Below are 16558 nucleotides of genomic sequence, written 5' to 3'. Positions count from 1 at the left end.
AAACATAAGAGTATACTTTTGAAAAATGTTGAAAAATTCTGATGATATATCTGCAGCACATAGCAACTATACACTGAGAAGTTGTAAATTTTATCAAGTCAGCTAGATATATCCTTTACATATAGTGTAAAACAGCAGTCTAATGGGTATCTCCTGAATTTCTTCTGATGAATTGTAAATTTAATCAAATACAATCTGTTAGAAATTACCCATTTTTCCAATCTTGCCTCTTACTGTTTCTGCACAGGCATGGGGTTTGATTCTTCTATGACTTTGCACACTATTCTCTCCTTTACCATTTGTTGATGATCATTTCAGTGAAGACAGCCATAGTGCTTCCTGCTTCTTGATATATTTCCAATGCACATATGGTGTTCATTCCTCTTTGCTCTTATGATACTCTAAGCACAGTTCTTTTATAAAACATCTCACCATTATTTTAATTGTGTGTCTGTATTTACAATTTTTTGCCTTCGCTGAAATTAGAGTTTGTATTGTTAAATCTGTATTTCATCTCTTAGCACAATGACTTGCTCTGGTAGATTCTCAATAATGGCTAGTAAGAAGTGAATGAGTAGATGAATACATTATTATTTTTTATTGTAGAAAGCAGACTTGGAAAATTTTAAATAGGAGCCAATGTTAATAACAATAATAACTTCAGAAACTGACTTTGTGGTAGACAGGAATTATGAGATATATACACAATTTTTTAAAAGTTCAGAGAATGTATATAACATTCTGAAATATATTTTTCCACATTTTTGCCACATGCTCAAACTTTTTGTTTAAATATAAGGACATATTATATATGCTGCTTTTTAACTTGCTGTCTTAAAAATATTCTGGAACCTATATTATACATGAATGTACATGTCACATATACATACATATTGTATATATATAATATTTTAAATGCCTGTGAAGTATTAAATTGTATGCAGTTATTAAAATTTATTTAAATAATCCCCACTTTTAGATATTTATCATATTTGTTTATTAATAGGGAGAAAGGAATATATAATGACATTTGCTTTTCTATGCATAGTGCTTTTGGGAAGATACACAAAGAGTAATAGCTATTTTCTATTGTGAGGTTTGTGTCAGGGGAAATATAGATGAGGGACAAGACATGGGAAGGAATTTTCTCTCTGTATAAATTTTTTCACTCTCTTGGCACCCTGACCTCTTTTCTGTTCCTCAACACACCAGATCCTTCTTTCTTTCTTTTTTTTTTTTTTAATTGGAAAAGTGAAGAGTACTTTACTAGCCTTTTCAGAAAATGGTGGATGTTATTGTTTGGTATTATACAGATCTTTGTTTTTGGTGGCCTCTTACTGGAATGGTTTCTTTTAGACACTCAGATCTTACTTTAATAAAACCTCCCCAGAAAGACCCTCTCTGACCACCCTTTCTAGAACAGCAATCTCTTTCCCAAGCTCTCTCCAACTCACACTCTGTTATATTTTCATCCTAAAGCTCATTACTATCTGATGTTTTCTTTCCTGCTTGTTTGTTTATTGTCTGTCTCCCGGCATTGGAATGTAAGGAAAGGGCTTTTCTCTTGTCTGTATTGCATTGCTGACACAATACTGCCAGGCTCAGGGTAGACACCCAATAAGTAGTTGTTGAGTTGGGTGCAAAATCTAAGGATGTGTCAAAAAACTCAGTAATAGAGATAAACACTACCTTAATATTTTTAAAAATCAAAAATACCCCACTTTAAAAAAACTCCATTATAAGAACTAGCTTAGGTCTGCAGATTAATTTTATCTTATGTATTGGGATGAACGTTAAGAAGTGAGGAAAGTCTCAGATTATGTTTATAATTATGGAAAAATATCACATTTTTCAAAGTCAAACACTTTTTTTTGGCAGAACTCTAACCTACTCCAAGATGGGGCTTTTACTCCACCTAAGTACATATCTAAGGGAGTGACAAAAAAACTTAGTAATAAACAATATTCTAATCAATTTTTTGAAGTGCAGTTGATGGACAATATTTTATTAGTTTCAGGTGTACAGCATATTGATTCAGTAATTTTACAGATACACACCATTAAAAGTTATTACAAGATAATGGCTATAATCCCTGTGCTATACCATATATCCTTATTGCTTATCTATTTTACACATACTGGTTTGTATCTCTTAAACCCATAACCCTAATTTGCCCTTTCCCCTTTGGTAACCACTAGTTTGTGTTCTATATCTGTGAGTCTGTTTCTGTTTTGCATAAACATTCATTTGTTATATTTTTAAATTCAACATATAAGTGATATCATACAATATTTGTCTTTCTCTCTGACATAATTTCCTAAGTACTATATTCTCTAGGTCCAATCAATATTTTAAAAAATAAAAATTCATGATAAACAAAATAAATACTACATTTTAAATAAAGTCTGGATTAGTAATAGTGTTATGTTGAGCCATATTGGACCCTGAGGCAAAAGGAAAAATCTGTAATGTTGCTGTCTTTTTTTTTTTTTTAAGATATTCTGTTCATAATTTTTACATAAACTTTGACTTTTAAAATATTGCATTAAAATATTATTTATCTTGATTACTAAGGTTTTTAGTATCATGGTTAACTTTGTGCCCGAAGCAATACCTACCTCACTTGTCTCATCCTCATCCTGACCCTTCTTATTTCCTTGGTATATATATCAACAACCTCTCACCATTTATTTACATTTTTTCCCTTTTTGATGTTATTATAAGATGTAAATGAACTTTTCTTAACCTTCTATTTACTTTTGACCTAACTAATAGGCTTCCAAATAGGGTTGTATTTTCTCACTCACTGATAGGATTTTGGTGTTAGAATTCAGGATTAAGCCAGTGTGGCATTACATGACATATTCTAAAATATTTGTCCTTTACAAAGTTCTGGTATTTTTCCTTGCCAAATTCTGTTGACATTCTAATACTCCCCTTGGAAATATTCAGTAGGGTGTGGCAGTCTCAAATCTCCATGGCACTTTCTCCATTGCATCATAAAGAGTTAGAAGAGATTTCAAAATCTAAGGTTCCCTGTGTGAGAACAAATATTTATGAACAATGACAAGAATGGTCAATTAATGTTTTATGGGAATGGGAAGAATGGCAACATTGTGAGAGTTACATAAAACCTGGAGATTGCTTGAAGACAATTGTGCTATTTAATTAAATGGTATTTAATTAAATGGTATGGGGAATATTAATATATACTACATTGTATTTTTCTGTAGATTAGCAATTTTCATATTTAAAAACATTTCATACCCACAACAAAATATTTTTGAGCATTTGCCTTAAATATATGCACATATATTTATAATGTCTGTATGCCATTATATTAATATATTATATATATTAAAAGTAGCATTTTGAAAAGAATAAAATTAAAAGCCAATGATATATACACATATATGCATCATTATATACATGCAATACATACTTAATACTATTTCTTTTCACTCTTCAGTGGATCATCACATGACACTTCTAGAATAAGCACCCACCACTAAACAGACTGAGCCTTACATCTGGATTCCACCTCCCCCAATAACTAGTGTTTTAATTATACAGGGTTAAACTTCTAATTCTAAGCTCTGTTAAGGAGTGATTTTAGGCTAGTAATATTTTTTGTTATTCAAGTACACAAAAAACAGCATTCATTGATTAAAGCTGTGCAAATAATTTCTTTATGTATTTACACTGGATTATACACACCTGCGTTCTTCTACTACTTGTCAATAGTAACAATAAAGAAAACATTCTAAACTTAAGTGCTGCTACCACGGTAGCTTTAGTTCTCTTGTCTTTGAAAGTAATCAGTAGATTATAGGATCTTTATTGTTACTTCTCCCTCTTCTATGCTATGATTTTATGTGTTGACATAATTAATTTAAAAAATTTATCCTGGCAAATTTATATAGTAACCTGTTGTTTGTCAAAGGCTCTCCCTTGGGCGTCATGCTGGTTTCAGGGAAAGATGGAGATGGGGAGAATTTAGAAAGGAATTGAGACTGAGAGAGTGTTATGAAGCTGCATGGACAAGGTGAAGAGTGGCTATGTAAGTGGTGCTATATCACCAGGGATACAGCTGGAGCCTACCTCTAAGTTAGGAGAAAAGTAAAGTTATTGTTGGAAACTGGTGACCAGCTTGGAGTCAGGGTAATACAAGGACGCCAGGTCAGAGGAGGGCAATAAGAGAAAACAGAGAGCAAGGCAGAGAGTTAGCAGGCAGGAACTGGGAATTCCACAAGAGCTGAAGAAAGCATAATACTCAGTAAAAAGTTTGGGTTGGTGGATGAGGAGAAAATGTGTGTAATTCCAAGAAAACTGCTAAATCTCAAGCACAGTACAACCATCAAAATGTAAAGATCTTGGGCTTCCCTGGTGGCGCAGTGGTTAAGAATTCGCCTGCCAATGCAGGGGACATGGGTTCGAGCCCTGGTCTGGGAAGATCCCATATGCCACAGGGCAACTAAGCCCATGCGCCACAACTACTGAGCCTGCACTCTAGAGCCTGTGAGCCACAACTACTGACGCCCGTGCACCTAGAGCCCGTGCTCCGCAGCATGAGAAGCCACCACAATGAGAAGCCGGTGCACCGCAATGAAGAGTAGCCCCCACTCGCCGCAACTAGAGAAAGCCCATGCACAGCAACGAAGACCCAACGCAGCCAAAAATAAATAAATAAAATAAATAAATTTTTTAAAATGTAAAGATCTTACTAATTGGAGTTGTGTTCTATCTCAATCAGGAAAATTTTCTATGACTCAAGAAGGCAGGAATCCCAAGAAGGTGTATGATACTAGACTCTGACAGTGAACAGCAGTGGTATAGAAGCACATGGCTGAATGGGAATAAGACTGCATCTTTGAGAACAGTGTTTTATTTGTTTGTTTTAAATATAGAGGAAGGAAATGTTTGGAGTTTGCCCAGGATATTGGAGAGGGTTGAAACACTGAAATGGTGAATATGTCAGATATTTTTAGCTGGAGAACAACTCGGGTATAGTTGTAAGAAATTGTAATAATAAACTCTGCTTCTTTATGTACTGCCCGCAGAGAGGATGGAGCATGAGAACAGTACTGTGGTGACAGAATTTATTCTTGCTGGTCTGACCCAGTCTCAAAATATTCAGCTCCTGGTCTTTGTGCTAGTTTTAGTTTTCTACCTCATCCTCCCTGGCAATCTCCTCATCATCTTCACCATCAGGTCAGACCCTGGCCTCACGGCCCCCCTCTACTTTCTGGGCAACTTGGCCTTCCTGGATGCATCCTACTCCTTCATTGTGGCTCCCAGGATGCTGGTGGACTTCCTCTCTGAGAAGAAGGTGATCTCCTATAGAGGCTGCATCATTCAGCTCTTTTACTTGCACTTCCTTGGAGGAGGGGAGGGGTTACTCCTTGTTGTGATGGCGTTTGACCACTACATTGCCATCTGTCGTCCTTTACACTATTCAACTGTCATGAACCCTAGAACCTGCTATGCCTTGCTGTTGGCTCTGTGGCTTGGAGACTTTGTCCACTCCATTATCCAGGTGGCCTTCATCCTCCGCTTGCCCTTCTGTGACCCAAACTGACTGGACAACTTCTTCTGTGATGTGCCACAGGTCATCAAGCTGGCCTGCACAGACACCTTTGTGGTGGAGCTCGTGATGGTCTTCAACAGTGGTCTGCTCACCCTCCTGTGTTTCTTGAGGCTTCTGGCCTCCTATGCAGTCACCTTCTGCCGTGAATGTGGTTCCTCCTTTGAGGGGAAGAGCAAGGCTGTGTCCACATGCACCACCCATATCATCGTTATATTTCTTATTTTTGGGCCTGGCATCTTCATCTACACCTGCCCCTTCAGAGCCTTCCCAGCTGACAAGGTGGTTGGTTTCTCTCTTTCACACTGTAATCTTTCCTTTGTTGAACCCTGTGATTTATACCCTTAACAACCAGGAAGTAAAAGCGTCGGTGAAAATGTTGTTTAATCAGCACTTAGCCTGATAAAAAGTGGGAAAAATGAATAAGAAAACCAAGACTGGAGAATTTCATCTGAAATTAACTTATTCATTTTTTAAACACTACATTTATTGATCACCTCCCATTTGTCAAGACTATTCTAGGCCCTGGGAGAAAGAGCTATATTGAGATAGGTAAAGTTATTGCTCTCTGAAATTACAATCTAGTAGGAGTAGACAGCCAACAATGTAGAAAATAAACAGCATGTTTTCAAGAAGACATATATTCCTGAAGATACTATAAAGAGAAGCAAAATATCTGATAATAAGTGTGAGATGTGGGTAATGAATTTACTTTTAGTCTTGAAGCAGGGCCTTTATGAGGAGGTGATGTTTTGCCTGATATCTGGATAAATGGAATATGCCAACTACACAAACATCGGCAGGCAGAACCTTCTAGGCAGATGGAACAGGTATTGCAAAAATCTGAAGATAGTAATGAACTTGGTATATTTGAGGATCACAGCATAGGTCAAATTGACTGGGTTATAATAAGTGAATGTTTAAACGATTAGAGTTCATGTTGTAGATACTCATAGTGTCCAACACATATATGGGTCTATAAAGTGAATATAAAGAGTTTCATTTTTTTTTGAATAACTATAATAAGGGTAACCATTCTAAGCAACAGAGTAATTTCTTTACTATGGTTTCAAAAATGATTTAGGGATGTAAACTCAAGATTCTGAAGATATCAAAGAGTTGAAAAATATCACTAAAAGAGATATTATACTTATATTTTAAAAGGAATTAAACTGTAAATTTTTCTTCCATGGGTATGTAGAGGAAGGCAAAGAAAGCAGGTCATTTTCATGAGAAAAAGGTCATGGAAACATTTCTTTTCTCCATGACTTCATGATTAATCTTAGCAGATGTTTATGACTCCTAGCTGTTTGTTGATCTCATCCTTAATTGATTTCACACTGAGTGTAATGATGATGGTTCTTTGGTGGACCAGTCAGGAATCTATTGCATTCTACTTAGTTTAAGAAATATGATTTAATATAGAGAATTACATGCTTATGAACTGTTGCAAAGTCTGGAAGAACAGACTATAGGCTGGATATCCAGAGATGGCTCCCAGAACAGCACAGGAGACCAGGTTGTCAAGAGAGCTGTTCTTGCTACAACCTTTGCCATCTGTTGTCTGAAAAATACCACCAAGTTAGCCTAGGCCTAGGGTCAAGATGATGATCCAGAGCCACTGTGCACCTATCAGATCTCCCTAGAAAAACAGAAGCCTCTCCTGATACTGCTTCTCTGCCTAATTGGCTTAACCAAATTCAAGTCTCTTCTGAATACATTGAATGGGTGGCATCCAAAACAAACCTGGAACCAAAAATGCAGGGGATTAATTTTTTATATTTTACTTAAAAATAGTCAAAATTAAAATGTTTATGAATATAAATCATGTGCATGGTAAAAATATTCAGATTATGGAAAAGGTGTTCTCTTTTCTCAAGTGTCTCCTTCCCCATCCCCACTCTCAGCTTATCATGTAGCTTCCTATTTCATTGAGAGAAGGAGCCGAAGAGAATTCCTCAAGCTACTACCCTTATATACCTGCATCTCTCCTGAGACTGGGTGGTCTGATGCTGCTCCTACAAAAGTTGACTTCTCCATCTGTGCATCAGAATCCATCCCCTCCTTCCTACGAAGGGCTATTACTCCTTTTTTCCTTCTACACCATTAACTTTTTCTCCCTATTGCGTTCCCTTAGCATATAACCATATTTCTTTCATCTTAAATAAAACCTTTGTGTCAACTTTCTCCTTCCACAGCTTACCTCATTTCTCTCCTTCCCTTTACAGCAAAGCTCAAGAGTAGTTTGGAAATGTTAATAGACTTGTAAAGAGCAGTTTTAGGTTTATAGGAAAGTTGAGCAAAAAATATAGAGTTTCTATATACCCTCTGCCCCCCACCATATATACATACTTTCCCCTATTAATATCTGCATTAGTGTGGTACATTTGTAACAATTGATGAACCAATATTGATACATTATTTTAAAATAAAGTCCATAGTTTATATTAGGGTTCACATTTTCTCTACATTTCTATGGATCTTGACAAAGGCATGTTATTTATCCATCATTGCAGTATCATACAGAGTAGTTTTGCTGCCCTAAAAATCCCCTGTGCTCCACCTATTCATCCCTCCCTCTCTTCCTTATCCCCTCAAGCCCCTGACTACCACTGACCTTTTTACTATTTCTATAATTTTGCTGTTTACAGAATGTCATATAGTTGGACTCATACACTATGTAGTATTAATCTTTTCAGGCTGGCATGTTTATACTCTCTGCTTCCGATGTCTTTCCTTTTCAACTCACCCAATCATGCCAATAAAATAACTCTTGTCATGATCACCAAAGATAGTAATGATCCTGAGTCAGGTCTCATCGTATTTGACCTCTGAATAGCATTTGACACAGTGGATCACTGCACTCCCAGGACTCGCCACTTTCATGGTCTCCCCTGCACCTAAGCAGCTGTTCCCTCGTTCTTCTTTGAGAGTTTCTCTTTAGCTACCCAGCTTTCTTGTCTTTAAATCCCATCTATATATCAATAATCTCTACACTTATCTTTCTCATGAACGCTAGGCTCCTCTCTCCAGCAGCCTGTGCCCCTGCTGCAGCTCTGCTTTCATGTCCTAGTATCACCTTACACATAACATCCCAGACTGATTCCTGATCTTCACCACAGCCCTCTCCCCACCCCACAACCCAATCTCAGTTAATTGTAATTCTATTTTCCGGTCTCTGGTCCAAAATCTTGGATTTGTAATACTTTACAAATATTTTCTCTCATATTCCACATCCAATCTGTTAACAAGTCTGGATTAGCTCTGCCATCATGAAATTGCCAGACCCAAACTCTACCACCTAGACCCAAACTCTACCACCTAGACCCATGCCACCATCATCTCTTGCCCATGTTAGAGCTGTAGCCTCTTTATTGGTCTTCTGTTTTTGTCCCATCTTCGTTTATTCTCAGCTGAGCATCCAGAATGATCTGGTTAAAATATAGTCACATCATCTTCGTCTTCTCAAAACCATTGATGACTTCTCTGTTACTTAAAGAGCTAAACTTTTTTCTTGTTTATCTGTAAAGGTCCACATGACCCTATCCATATGCCCCAACTCCTACAGCTTTCCACTCTCTGACCCCTTATCCTACTATATCCCATCTCACTCATTCTGTTCGGTCCTTCTGGCCTCCTGATCCTTAGATACGCCTCCCCTCCCCCCAAACTCCACCTCAGAACCTCTGACTTGCTGTTTCTTCAGTCTGGAGTGTGCTTTCCCAGGATTTTGGCATGACTTACTTTATAATTTCCTCAAATTTGACCTGTCCTCAAATGTCACCTTTCATGCGAGACCATTCCTGACTACCCTATTGAAAATTGCAACCCACTCCCACAGCAGTCCCTGTCCCACTTCCTTGCATCACTTTTGTCCACAGCACTTGTCACCTTTTAATAGGACATATGTTGCACATACTTATTTTATTGCCTGTCTTTTTCCACTATGGTATGTAACATCCATGAAAGCAAAAATTTATTTGTTTTGACCACTGCCTGGCACAAAGAAGGTGCTTGTAAATATTAAATAAGTGAATTAAAGAATAATATGAAAATTACATCTAATTCCACCATTCAGAAATATCTAATATTAAAATTTTGTCAATTTTACATGTATAAACACATTATTATTTTTATAAAAATTGGGTCATATTATATATGTAGTTTATAATTTGTCCTTTTCTCTTAATATTATAGGTATGTTTTAAATAAGTAAATATAGATCATAATACTCAAATGACTATGAATTATTCAATTACCATTTATTATTATTATTTATTTAAATAATCCTCTACTTTTGTATATTTAGAATTTTGCTATTATAAGCTAAGTTTATACAAAAATGTTTTAAATACTACCTTTCACTCTTATTTGAGTACTCTCTGGGAATAAAGTTTGTACAATTAGTAGGTCACAAGGTATAACCTTTGATGTATAGTGAAATTCTGTTGATTTAATTTTCCACCAACAATATATGGAATTATCTGTCCTTGCTATTTCTAAGAGTAGTACTTGCTTTCTTTTAAAGATTTACTATTTGGAAAAGACAAAAGTGTTATATTTATTATAGCTTTCAATTTGGACCATTGCAAACCATATCTATTGATTAAATGTGTTTTTTTCCCTAAAATCACATTTTTAAAAAATTGAGGCAAAATGTAAAGTCCCTTTTGCCAATTAAAGTTATAATACTGTAAACATTATAATATTGTAAAGTCTTGTGTATCCTTGGATCTATACCTATTTTTTGTCCTCTCAGATCCCTTACATTAATTAGTTGTATCCCATGCTTTTTCTATATTATTTAAATATTATCATCTTATAATACTGCATATTAGAAATATTACTTCTAATTCCTGACTAATTTTACCTGATTTACCTCTAGAAAATTTTTGAATATTATTTTGTTAAGTCAAAAAAATTTAGAGAGTTTATTGGAATTTATGTGCTGAACAATATGGAGTTTCTCCTTCCAATAAAACTGTATGTATTTCATTTATTCAAGTTGTTTTCCCCTTTTGTAGAGTAGCATAGCTTTGGTCATAGAGATACATTTCTGATTAATATTATTTCTATTGACTTTATATATCCTATTGCTCATCTAAATAAACTCATTTTTAACCATATATTTTAACAAGTAATTGTTGGTTTATAAGAAAGCTATTGGTTTTATTTGCTTATTTCGTAACTAGCGACTGTACTGAGTTATTTGGTTTTGCTTTTCAAAATTCTATTTTATAAATTATTTTAAAGTGAAATTGGGTTTGGTTTCTTTTGGTACGCAGTTCTATGAATTTTAACACATGTATAGGTTCATGTAACCACCAACACAACCAAGATATAGAACAGTTTTATTATGCCCCCAAACTCCTTCAGTGCTCTTTCTGAATTATCTTTTATTTCTATTATTTTTTTGTTAATCCTCTTGCCTTTTCCGGAATAACTCTAGTAATAATTATATACACTTATCTTTTGTTTTAAACCAGGGCAGATATTTTAGATTTACCGAGTCTTTGCAACTTGTGTTGGTTGGGCTTTTTTGTTTTGTTTTGTTTTAAAGTCATTTCCTTCCTTTCTCTTTACAGAACAGAAATAAAACAAAAACATCTTTAAAACAGTTGATTTTTTTCTTATTTCAAAGCCTGCAAGGAATGTGGTCAGCTAGGGAGGATTTTCCTGGGCTCTATTATCAGTCTTATGAAGAATGTAGGCTAGTTGTGGTAGTTGTGAAGAGTTCAAATCACTGAGGAAATTTGGGAAGAAAGTTGTGTTTGGAGAGCAAGTTGCGGTTGAATGATTGACCTTCAGGTAAATACGGCAAGACCCTCAGTTATAGTTTACGGTTGAGATTTCACACCTAATATCTTCCTGAATTACATGTCATGACCTTTTTCAAAAAATAATGTTAATAATTATAATCACCTCTGCTTTCTACTATATTTTATTCATCATTTTCTCTGTGCCAGGCATTGTGCTGAATGCTTTACATTTGTATAATATAATTCATACACCATTCCTTTAGGCTACTTGCACAGCACCTGTCTTCACTTCTTCCAGTTACTTTGAGCTTTCCTACTTCTCCTTCCCCTGATTTCACCCACCTGGGTGGCAGCTATCATTATACATGTTAGCCTGTACTAATTTTTGATGCCCTGTCAGAAAATTTAATGCAGGCTTCTTTCTTTACATGATTCTTCTAGTAAGCAAGAGTTTGCAGGTGATAAAGTACCTTAGCCCAAAAGAGTAATTTTCCAACATTGTGACATTGAACACTGGGGTAAAAAGGTGGGAATATTTCCGTAATCAAAGGAGCAATGTTTTGCTCCTTAAATGACTGCTCAAAGATTTTCTCAAGACCAGTCCCACTGTGCTTTTTCTCTGATTAATACTGCTTCATCATGAATGTGTGTCCTCACTTTAAATAGTGAAGACATACTCCACAGCTCTTGTTCCAACTTTGGGAAAAGTCAGCTCAACATTTTAATTACTCCTACTGCAAGCAGACTGTAGTGCTTAATCCCTGATCTTCCTAAATGCCCCTGCTTTCTAGTGGCTTTTATAACAAGACTGGAGAAAATATATATCCACACTCCAGGCTTCTGATGCTTACTAAGGACTATGGTGATTTCAGTAGTTTTGTGAATCTCGAAGGATTTGGTGTTTTTGATTTCTGATGCACAGCTGGTAGGTTAAAAGCTGAAAATAATATAAAGATCTTGAGAAGCAGTTGTAATTCGTGTTCTTCAGGTAGCAGACAATTTTCATTTAATTACTGTGTAAATCAAAAATAATAGAGGAGTAGTAAAGAAAAATATATATAATTTGAAGACATAAAGATGAGTGATTCAATTGAACAGGTATTAGAGATGCCCTTCTGAAGATGAAAGGAGAAAAAAACCTGACAACTATAAGTGAATACTTATAATGAATGCATAATATATTCACTATATATGTATATAAATTTAAATTAGGTATGATAATAATTTTTGTGTTCTCATTAATTACATTTTAAGTCAGGAAAATGGAAGGAATATTTAAATATCTGAGGTTGAGAAATTTTAATGCCTTTAATACATCAAGATACTCATGTAATTTTTATAAGAAGTAATTTAACTTCAAAAAGATAAAATGATTTTGGAAGCCCATATCTTTTTCCAAGTCACTGAATTGAAACTAGGCTAAAATATTTTTACTGAAATTATTATTATTACTATTCATGAAATAAAACAAGCAGATTATTTCTGAACAGTATTCCAAAATTCGAATTTTGAAGCCTAGAGAATTCTTGAATGTTGCTCAGGACATATGCTTAATGCTTTATATAGACTGTCTAATTTAATTCTCACAGGTAAAGAGGCCAAATCTTAGAGAGGCTACTAATGTATGATCAAGGTCATACAGCAGGTTAAGAACACCTTAACCCTCTTAACCACTTTGCCACAGTTCAGTTTTAAGATTTCTGGAATATTGTTCTTTGACAAATCTTAAAAATATTTATCAACATTGACAGAAAAATTTGAATATTTGCAAGTAAATGAGGATGAAGCCAGATTTTCTCCATGTGGGAAAACAGGAGGTCACTTAGATGAAAACGTTATAGGAGATATTTGCAGAACTTGCAATCTGCTGTAAACCAAAAACTCAATTTTGAAAAATTAGTCTGAGTCCCTAAAGTGTCTTTTTTTTTTTTTCTCTTTCAGTTGGCTCGGGTATCACTTTGACATACGATAATTAATGTGGGTTTTTTGTTTGCTTTGTTTTGTTTTGAGCATCTTATATGCTGGTACTACAAAAGGATAGACACTCATTTCGTACATTTCCTGGATTTGTCTTAGAATCTTTCTTTCTTTTTTCTAGTCTAAAAAATTAGCTCTGTTTGAGTAACATGTGGAGAAATAAAGGAGGGATTTTCTTGCTCTTTTTAAAAAAAGATATCAATAAGATCATAAAAGTAAAAAAGTTGAGAATAACTCTCATATGTTACAGGTATACATTTTGGTCATCAGTAATTTTATGAAATTAAGAAATTAATTTATCATTTATATATTAATAGTTAAAATAGTACTTATTAACACTGACAAAGCAATTGAAAATGTGCAAATGAAATTGGAAAGGAACTGGATTCTTCTGTAGCTGAGAAAACAGGAAGTCACTTAAAGAAAAAATAATTTATCACTCTCATAGGATAATAAATGGGTTTCCTGAAATCATTATGTTAAACTGTTATTTAAATCCAGTGTTCAACAATAGTGGATTCAACATAATTGCATTTTATTTGGTTTAAGAGAAAACTTTGAGAATTTAACTCTCATTGAAATTTTTATTTACCTGACTTATTAAGTAGAGCACACTCACTTAGTATAATCTTCCTCTACAACTATGGATTATATAACTCCTTAGTCAGTATTCAGAAGGGAATATTACTGTGTGGGTATGTGATGAGTATAACCCTGCATGTACTTGATACTGATCAAAATCAAGAAGTTGTCCATTTGTAGAAGTTTCTGACAGCAATTGTTAAGTGGTTCCAAAAAGAAAAATCTTACTGAGATAGTTATTAGTTGGATTTTAGGTAATCAGCATTCTGAATTATTAACTGATATCATGACTCCTTCATATGTATATATAGAAGTATCACATTTTCTAGCTCTGTCATTTTGTACCATTTTGTCATTATAGAGCAGAGCCTGCATATCAGTGGAGGGGGTTAACTATTCCAGAGTGTCTGAATTTGTGTTACTTGGACTTATTGATTCTCCTGAGCTCCAGATTTTCTTTTTTGTGATGTTTTCCTTTTTCTACTTAATGACCATGTTGGGCAACTGCCTGATTTTGCTCATGGTCCTGTCCACCCCACACCTTCACTCCCCCATGTACTTCCTACTCAGCAACCTGTCTCTCATTGACATGTGCCTGTCCTCCTTCGCCACTCCAAAGATGATCATGGACTTCCTTGCTCAGCACAAAACCATCTCCTTTGAGGGCTGCATTTCTCAGATCTTCTTTTTGCACCTCTTCACTGGGACTGAGATTGTGCTGCTCATCTCCATGTCTTTTGACAGGTACATTGCCATATGCAAACCTCTCCATTATTCATCAATTAAGAGCCAAAGAGTGTTTGTTGGGCTTGTGGTAACTTCTTGTACGGTGGGCTTCCTGCATACAGTGAGCCAGTTAGCTTTTACCCTCTATTTACCCTTCTGTGGTCCCAATGTTACAGACAGTTTCTTCTGTGACCTTCCTTTAGTCATCCAGCTGGCGTGTATAGATATATATGTTCTTGGAATCTTCATGATTTCAACCAGTCATGTGATTGCTCTTATAAGTTTTCTGCTTTTGCTCACTTCCTACATCATTGTTCTTGTCACTATCAAGGACCTCTCCTCCACAGGATCATCTAAGGCTTTTTCTACCTGTACAGCACATTTCATAGTTGTGTGAATGTTCTTTGGGCCCTGCATCTTCATCTATGTGTGGCCTTTCACAGACTTCCTGGTGGACAAATTTCTCTCTCTTTTCTATACCATCTTAACTCTGTTTCTGAATCCACTTATCTATACGCTGACAAACCAGGAAGTGAAGACAGCTGTTAAGAAGAAATAAGTAACCAATATTTAAATCTTGGGAAAACTACTCTAATATATCCAGTGCAAAGAGCAGAGATCTCTGTCTGAGATTTTGTATCATCAGCTTTGTTCTCAGAACAATAGAAAATTAAAGTTAGAATCTATTCATTTAGTCTAAATTCATGAAAATAAGCCAGAGCTGAGAGATGTGAAGTATCTTGCCTAAATGTTAGTGCCGTGTTTGCAAGCATTTTGCAATTATGAGTCCATTTGAAAAATCTGTTGAAATTTATAGGTTATTTTTATGGAAAAATGCACAAATCATCAAAATTGTGAACATATATTCAGGAATTCATGGACTCCTGAATTCTACAAATATACATCAGATTAAGACTACTTAGAGAAGCCCGAGAAAAAATATTGCTCTTTTGTCTTTTGATCCAGAACATTCTCACTCAGTTGCACAGCCTTGTGGTATTCTGATGGTGTCCACTTGCAGAATTTAAATTAAGAGTGTTGGGCGTAACAGGTTTTTTCATGGCATTGGAATATTTTCATGGAAAACTGATATTATGAAGAAGTTCATTTGAATATTGTTGAAAGATCTTGACTCAGTGGGTCCAATTATTTGAGTTCTGACTCAACTTTGAACAAAAGAGAACAGCTTAGAGGATCCAGGATTTAATAATACCTTTTCTTAATGGGTATATAGATCACTATCGCCCTTGATAATTGATATAGCAAATAGTTAATCAGATGACAATTTGTAAAGTTTAAACCATGGCAAGTAAACTACTTGAATCTGACTGGCTTTCAAAACCTGGCTGAATATCATAGATTTGATGAATTCATTAATACCAAGACTAAGCGTTTGGAAAATTATTAACTATTAAATTCATGATAAATTTTTCATTTCCAAATAAATTATCCCAAAATATTATTAGTCTCAGTGTGAGTATATGAGTATACAATATAATGTAGCATGTGGGAAGAAAAAGATGATAATAATTTAAGAAATATATTGACAGCAACAGTCAGCTCTACCCACCACCAGAGCCTCCCATCAAGCCTCTTAGATAGCCTCAACCACCAGAGGGCAGACAACAGAAGCAAGAAAAACTATAATCCTGCAGCCTGTGGACCAAAAACCACAGTTACAGAAAGATAGAGAAGATGAAAAGGCAGAGGGCTATGTACCAGATGAAGGAACAAGAAAAAACCCCAGAAAAACAACTAAATGAAGTGGAGATAGGCAACCTTCCAGAAAAAGAATTCAGAATAATGATAGTGAAGATGATCCAGGACCTTGGAATAAGAATGGAGGCAAAGATTGAGAAGATGCAAGAAATGATTAACAAAGACCTAGAAGAATTAAAGAACAAACAAACAGAGATGACCAATACAATAA

The 16558-nt window shown here is 35.1% G+C and overlaps 2 protein-coding genes and 1 pseudogene across 2 annotated transcripts in view; all 3 read left to right on the top strand.

Annotated features, from left to right (window-relative positions):
• The window catches only part of LPCAT4 (lysophosphatidylcholine acyltransferase 4), a 189457-nt gene that overhangs the window by 125152 nt on the left and 47747 nt on the right, over window positions 1–16558 (top strand). The gene's annotated exons all lie outside the window — the stretch shown is intronic.
• On the top strand, window positions 5066–5987 carry LOC132360527 (olfactory receptor 4N2-like; annotated as a pseudogene).
• Window positions 12421–15187, top strand: LOC132360822 (olfactory receptor 4K2-like). Its single transcript, XM_059915901.1, is given in 2 exon segments — window positions 12421–12441; window positions 14264–15187. Coding segments are annotated over 2 exon segments (945 nt in total).

The sequence above is a fragment of the Balaenoptera ricei genome, chromosome 2 (assembly GCF_028023285.1).
Source record: "Balaenoptera ricei isolate mBalRic1 chromosome 2, mBalRic1.hap2, whole genome shotgun sequence".
In the NCBI taxonomy this organism is placed as follows: Eukaryota; Metazoa; Chordata; class Mammalia; order Artiodactyla; family Balaenopteridae; genus Balaenoptera; species Balaenoptera ricei.
Note: the sequence above shows the minus strand (reverse complement) of the source record. Positions and strands in the feature narration are given on the sequence as shown.